The sequence below is a fragment of the Symphalangus syndactylus genome, chromosome 12 (genome assembly GCF_028878055.3).
Source record: "Symphalangus syndactylus isolate Jambi chromosome 12, NHGRI_mSymSyn1-v2.1_pri, whole genome shotgun sequence".
Taxonomy (NCBI): domain Eukaryota; kingdom Metazoa; phylum Chordata; class Mammalia; order Primates; family Hylobatidae; genus Symphalangus; species Symphalangus syndactylus.
Window position 1 is genome coordinate 31,851,800 of NC_072441.2, and position 7,602 is coordinate 31,859,401.

The window sequence follows — 7,602 nt, forward strand, 5'->3', positions numbered from 1 at the left end:
CATAGTACTTTTAAGTAGTTTAACATTTTATCTCTGTTCAAGAAGGGGGAAATTTTCATTCAATGCAACTAAATTATGTGGTATAGAAAAAATCTTATTTCAAATTCTGGCTGACAAGAAAAGGAATTATAAAACATTGTTTTGTTAAAAAATAAGCTTTATTATCCTCGACTTACAGTAATCCTAAAAATAAATAAGGAAACAAACACCACAATAAGAAAGCCAAGGCAAAAGATATTAAACATATCACAGAATCATCTAAAAACAATATGAATGTTTTTAAGGCTTGGGGTAAAAATAAACAATTTAAAATAAAAATGATTAAAATGTAAAAATGAATCATAACAAAAAAATAAGAAAAATTAAAAAATTAAATAAAGCATTATTTAAGAGAGTTGAGAAAATTACCAATTTGGAGGAAAACATTTAGATTCTCTTTTCACACCAATGCCAGATGAGGTAAAAACTTAAATTTATTTAAATCTAACTTAGAAAAACTAAACAAACAGAATTAAACAAATATTGTTTATTACAGTTCTGAAAAGGGAGGAATTTCATAAAATCAGTAGAACAAAATTATATCAAGATGTTTGGGCCGGGCACGGTGGCTCACCCCTGTAATCCAGCACTTTGGGAGGCCGAGGTAAGTGGATCACCTCAGGTCAGGAGTTCCAGACCAGCCTGACTAACATGGCAAAACCCCATCTCTACAAAAATACAAAAATTAGCCGGGTGTGGTGGCGTGCATCTGTAGTCCCAGCTACTCAGGAGGCTGAGGCAGGAGAATCGCTTGAACCCGGGGGGGTAGAGGCTGTAGTGAGGCAAGATGGTGCCAATGCACTCCAGCCTGTGCAATAGAGCAAGACTCTGTCTCAAAACAAACAAAAAGATGTTTGACTGCAATAATGTTAAAATCTGCTTATCTTGAAAGTTCGCAAGATAAATACACCTATAAACATGCTTCACCTCAGTAATTAAAGAAATAAAGCGGCTGGGCACGGTGGCTCACGCTTGTAATCCCAGCACTTTGGGAGGCCGAGGCGGGCGGATCACGAGGTCAGGAGATGGAGACCATGGTGAAACCCCGTCTCTACTAAAAATACAAAAAAAATATTAGCCGGGCGTGGTGGTGGGCGCCTGTAGTCCCAGCTACTCGGAGAGGCTGAGGCAGGAGAATGGCGTGAACCCGGGAGGCGGCGCTTGCAGTGAGCCGAGACTGCGCCACTGCACTCCAGCCTGGGGTGACAGAGCAAGACTCCGTCTCAAAAAAAAAAAAAGAAATAAAGCACAATATGCCATACACTCCCATTAAACCTTTATTAAAAATGTTAAATGTTGATGAGTATAGGGTAACAACCACTCGAGAATACAAATTTATCCCTTTTGATTAATATTGTGCAGTATGTTTTAAGAGCCTTCAAAATGTACCTAAAAAATCAATTCTGGCAATATACAAGAGAGATATAATACTATATACAAGAAACATGTATAAATATGTTCTTCACATAGGGGAATAACATGATATGTTCACTGCACAGAACATTTTACAATCATTTATAATGATAGTTATTAAGATGCATTGTGAGAATGGGAAAGAAGTACCTAACAGTAGGTTAAAAAGCAGGACACGAAATTAAATGTTTTTACCCACAAATACATAAAAAATATACATTAAAATAATGGAAGAAATATATCAAAATGCTAATAATAATTATATTAATTCCCAAGATCTAATTCCTCAAACCAGCTTTCAAAGTCATTAAAATACATACACACCCCTTATACACAAGTCAAAAACTATCTACTTTACCACTAATGAAAGCATAAGGTTTAAATTAACATAGTAAATGAGACAGAGAAGGCCAGCAATGCAACGAAAAAAACTCACTACAAAAACCTGGCACCTTAGGACACTTTGGCTAATAGACTCAATACCAGGATTCTAAACTATACAACTGAATCATATGCATAGGTCATTTACTAATTCTAATTATCTGCTTTACTATCTTCTTCGTTAGCAAATGTGCTAATCTTTAGGCAATTGGTTGTTCATTACTGACATCAAATATTAAATGTAATAGAGCCTTGTTTGGGAGTAATTCCTTGAAATATTAAGTAGAAAGATAAATAGCTTAAAATAATAAAATAAAACAAAGGAAGTTCCATACACAATAGTACCATTTTTATTTGGTATCATCCGATAAGGAGAGATCTACAAGTAAATTTTCCAGAAAACTGAAACTTAACATTTAATTAACAGAATTTTGAAAATGGTTACTTTTATAACAATCTCAAAAGACACCAATTTCTTACTTCCTTAAACATAGTACACAGAATAAAAGTTTATTATTAAAGTTATCATTGTGATGCATCAACTTACTAGGCTGCTCTGTGATACTGTCATTCCTTCACAAGTTAGTGATTATAGGAGTGTATGTCTTTATGTAATGGCCTTAAAACACTATTCTACCATAGTTCCACTTACATTTTAACAGCTCTTCCTTTTCCCCCGAAGATGACATTTCAGCTGCCAATGTCCCTAACTCCAATGGCCAACACTGAAGATTTGAATCTGTGGACTAATTCCAATTAGTAGTTTCCTAATAAAGGCTAATGGCTTATTATACTTGGTTGCAGTCATTTTGAAGGCTTAGAGATTTTTTTATGTCCAGGATTTCTGTTATGTTTCAAATGGCTGAGGTCATTAGCAATAAATGTCAGTTGAATTACTGACTCTAACTTACAAATATACTGAAGTTCCAAAACAACAGTAATAATAATACCTGAATAGTTTGATTAATCACAAAGTGATATTCTCCTCAGGGCAAGTTACTCAACTCACTCCTCTCTAATAAGACAAAAATTACCTACATAGACGAGAAAAATCAGCTGAAAAGAAAAACAGAAAGGTGAGAAGGAAAGGGTCAAACAAAATAATCAAGACTTTGGACTTTGGGAAATATTTACTGAGAGTGGTTTTCAGAGTACAATTATAGTGGTTATCAGAGCATTAACTACAGAAATTTGCACCAGAGTATATACCAAATCTCTAGTAAATACTACTATAAAAATGAAACTCTTCTAGCAACTATTTCTTGTAGGTAACTCCAAACTGAATCTTCATATGAAATTTAGGTGTTTTTATTTTATTTTTGACACAGGGTCTCACTCACTCTGTTGCCCAGGCTGGAGTGCAATGGTGCAATCACAGCTCACTGCAGTCTCAACCTTCTGGGCTCAAGCAATCCTCCCATCTCAGCCTCCCAAGTAGCTGGTACTACAGGCGTGCACTACCACGCCCAGCTAATTTTTTTTTTCTTCTTTGGTAGAAACGTGGTCTGACTATGTTGTTGCTGGTCTCAAGCAATCCTCCCACCTCACCCTCCCAAAGTGCTGGTATTACAGGCGTGAGCCACCAGGCCCAGCTTAAGGTAACTTAAAGTTACAGGTCTGTGGAAATTGGCATGGTGTCAGACCTTAAGGAAAAAATTCAAGTGAGAATAAATCAGTATTATTATATCATCACTGTTACTAATTTCCTCTGATCACTGAAGTTCATTAGCTCTCATCATTTATATGACCGTAATAATTGAGAAAAATGAAAATTAAATTTCTTGGTTATTTAAATTCTACTCAAGCAAACACAAACCATGTAAAAATACATTTTTCCTCTTTCTTGGATTTTTCTCAATATATTTCTACCAAGTACCTCAAATAATTTTGTATCTGTAAAAGACTGGTATTTCCCAAGACCCACTACTGAAAAGTTTATAAAACAAAAGTTCTAAGAACAAAGAACATACATTATTTCATAAATCAGATGCACGTGGACTATTAAAGGCCCAGTTACCAAGCTAAACTTATGTAGATACCTTTGCAAAGTTCTACCATTGTAGAACTGTGACCTTCAAACTCATTGTCATTTTCACAATTTCCCACTTCTAAAAATAATAATAAAATGTACTTAAATGTTATTTAACAGAATAGCTTTATCTAAAGTAAAGAATTCACAAGGTTTCAATTAAGTATAACCTTAAGCTGCTGACTTTTATGACAGGAAATATCTAGCAATTCTGTGAATGGATCCAGAACTGTCTAAAAAAATTAGGAGAAAGTTGCCTCAAATACTGACTTGGGGTGTCCTCCAACTATTATGAGCCTATTCTTGGGCCATGGCTCTTGCCTCACTGTCAACCTTCTACATTCCTCTTTTCTCCCCATCTTGTCCAATTCCATTTCAGTATCAACCTCTACACTCCCAATGTCCCGTTTTCCTCTTTCCAACATCATACCTCTCAACACTCACTTCTATTCCTCAACATTTCTACTTGCACTGTTACAACAAAAAACCACATTGCCCAAAGAGTGGACACTTTTCTTATGTGACTGGTCTGATAAATATTATTACTGGTAGGTTTGGGGGGGGAAATTACAAAAACAACACTTACAAAATGATAGTCGCTTAGCAACTTCAAGTATATATACCTTTGTTTGTACCAACTACTAAGATGTCTACCACTCTCCAGTTGAGATCACTAAATTGCATGGTCAAACTATCATTTTAATCACACTGATAAACTTTTAAAACGTCTGAAAAACTCCTATATAGTTAGGTTACAGTTTAGAATATATAATATATAAAGTTAAATATACAACAAACATTAAACATAAAAATATAAAACTCAAGTGATAAAACATTAATTTATTTAAATCTTGTTTTACATGTACTTTCTTTCTGTGCAAAGCTACCAAGCACAATAAATCAACTTTACTGAAAAAATAACACTGTTACTTGTGATATTTTCACAAGATTATACTACCAAAAAAATCAGTACAAACAAAAAAATCTGCTTAAGTATGCATACATAAGTCTTGACAAACACGCATATATCACTAAATAAAAATTTAATTTAGTTAAAAAATGTTTACTGATTGCCAATACTGTGTTGGTACTCCATTAAAACAACACTTTCTCCCCTTCATTTAAGAAACAGAAACTAAACTAAAACATGGAAATATCTGGAATGATACACAGCAACCACAAAGGCTGGTTACAGAGATTTAAGACTGAGGACTGGAACTTTGTGGTACCGTGAAACAAGCACTGTGTTACTCTATACTATATACCTCTCTGTATTATGTATAGGAAAAAAAAAACACTTTTGTAGTTTTAAAAAACAAACTACGAATGAATTAACTAGTCACCTGATTCGTTTTGTAATTAACTCCCCACTCCTTTAGTACTGCAACTACTAAATAAAATCCAAACACTACTTAAGAATACGAAAAAACAAAGGTATATTGTAAATTCGTTTCTGAGACATTAGGGAATTGGAGAGAAATATTAAATTGATTTCAAACTCATTTAAGAAAAATAAAGCTCAAACTCTGATACCAAAGTTGATGAGTTCGCTCTTTACTAAAAAGTTGACCTGAGGCCGGGCACGGTGGCTCACGCCTGTACAGCGCTGAAATCCCAGCACTTTGGGAGGCCGAGGCAGGTGGATCACTTGAGGTCAGGGGTTTGAGACCAGACTGGCCAACATGGTGAAACCCCGTCTCTACCAAAAATACAAAAATTAGCCGGGCGTGGTGAAGCGCGACTGTAATCCCAGCTACTCGCTACTCGAGAGGCTGAGGCAGGAGAATCGCTTGAACCCGGGAGGCGGAGGTTGCAATGAGCCGAGACCGCCCCACACTACACTCCAGCCTAGACGACAAGAGCGAGACTCCGTCTCAAAAAAAAAAAAAAAATCACATGAAACAATCTGTTACCTTAAATATATAACCTAAAACAATCATCCCTAAACATCAAAGATGGCAACCTCAGTAACACAGTAGTAATTAAAACCCTACCGATAACTGAGTTAATAGGCACGTACAAAATGATTAAAAGCAGGATTTTATTCTGACCACAGGTGCTGTCAGAGACATAATGGGCCCTCCAAATACTGCCAAAAGTTACTGAAAATACGAAGTCAGGGTGACGAGTAAAGACACCCAGAGAAAATAGATGGGAGGAGTTCTGTTTCAGGAGACTGGAGTCAGGTACTGCAGCAGAAAACGTGACAGAATAGTTAACCGGTCTGGAATACTTTAGAAAATGGCAAGAAGAGAAAAACTGACAAGAACGTTTTAAAGTAAGAGGAACGGTATCCAATGGAATCATCAGGTCTGCGCGAGCACGGCTCCCGGACTTCCAGTGAGTGGGACAGGGTGGAACTATCACTGCCTGGGGAGGACCCGGGTGAGGGGTGCAAATGCTTTTGCAGGTGGCGGAGCGCCCGCAGGGGGATGGGGAGGGCAGTGTTGCCTCAATGGGGTTACTGTATTCCCTTCAAGACTATGGGAAGCTGATGCAGCACGTATCCCGGCACCAAGAGGCACTCGCCCCGGGCCCCTCCCTAACGACTTGCCTTGTAGAAAGAGTTGCAGGTCCCAGGCCCCCGGAACCCAAGGCTCCGCCATCCAGGACAACTGCTCTGCCAACGAGGTCCCGCGAGAATCGAGAGATCTCGCGATACAAACCCACTCGCATCTCGCGAGCTTCCTCTAGACCCAACATGGCGGTACAGAAAAAATCAGTATTTCGGAACTTAGAAAGCACTTCACTAACGGAGTAGTGAACATTTAAAACACTGAGACAGTAGGAAGTCTTTCCGCTTTATGTCTCCTCCTTTCCCCTTGTACAGGAAAAAAGCGGAAATCTTAAAAACCTCCAATTACCACGGTTATACTACATAAACAGAGCGCAGCGCGCTGCCTCAGGCAGCCTCCCTGTCACGTGGAAACATTTTCGGCGTGCCCGTCACGTGGGCCGCTACTGAGCGAGCGCGCTCCCGACGCCCTCCCAAAAGCCCTCCCCGCCCCCCCCTTTCGCCCGCGCACACGTGCGCGCGCACCCCCGCCCCACGTGGGGGCTTCGCCGTCGCAGCCGTCGCAGTCGTCGCCTCCAGCCCACCCCCTCCCGGTACTTGGCTCCAAATCCGGGTCCCAAGCCGATCGTTTGCCACCCCCATTCCCTCCCCCTTCATTCTCCCTCCCCCGTGTCTGGCCCTCACCACGTGTCCCGAGCTCTTGCTCACCTTTCACGCGGGGTCGGACGCCACGGGCCACTTGGGGAGGCGCCGCCGCCGTGGCCGCTCACCTCCCCCGCCACGGCGCTTGCTCGGGTGGCCACCGCTGCAGGAAGCTCGATAGCGGCGCCGCGGCGCTTCCAGGTGGGTCCCCGCCTCCTGCTCCTGCCACTTCCCGCAGCACCAGCGGCTCCTTCCGGTCCCCTCCTTTCTCCTCGTTGGGACTGGCGGGCGGCGGCGACTGCTGCTGCTGCTGTTGCTGCTGGTGTTGCTGCTGCTGCTGCAGGCGCGCTCACTACACCGCCTGCTGGTAACCGCGGCCCGTGCAGCGCCCGCGGGTCGGGGGCCGCCGAGGCCCTCCCCGGCCCGTCCCTGCCCCTGGGCGAAGGTTGGTCTTCCGAGGGCGGGTTGCAGTCCATCCCTTGCAACCGTCCAACCTGGCCCTAGCAGAGGAAAGGCGTCCTCGTAGCTCCGCCGTTGGAAATCGGCTTCATCCTGCCCTTTGTGGCCTCCTGAGAGATTTGTA

General features: G+C 40.9%; 1 protein-coding gene across 12 annotated transcripts in view; it reads right to left on the reverse strand.

The window, feature by feature from the left end:
* The window catches only part of ZZZ3 (zinc finger ZZ-type containing 3), a 118,619-nt gene extending 111,017 nt beyond the window's left edge, over positions 1-7,602 (reverse strand). For 3 of the 12 annotated variants that reach the window (XM_063624118.1, XM_063624114.1, XM_063624116.1), the window contains exon 1: positions 2,486-6,391. Coding sequence is in view for 2 of the 12 variants with exons in the window: in XM_063624112.1 (XP_063480182.1) it covers positions 7,086-7,495 (410 nt within the window). In the remaining 10 variants the exon portion in view is untranslated. Of the gene's footprint in view, positions 1-2,485; positions 6,392-6,416; positions 6,515-7,085 lie in introns of those variants that run through there. The other 9 variants (XM_063624108.1, XM_063624107.1, XM_063624110.1 and 6 more) reach the window with 7 other exon arrangements.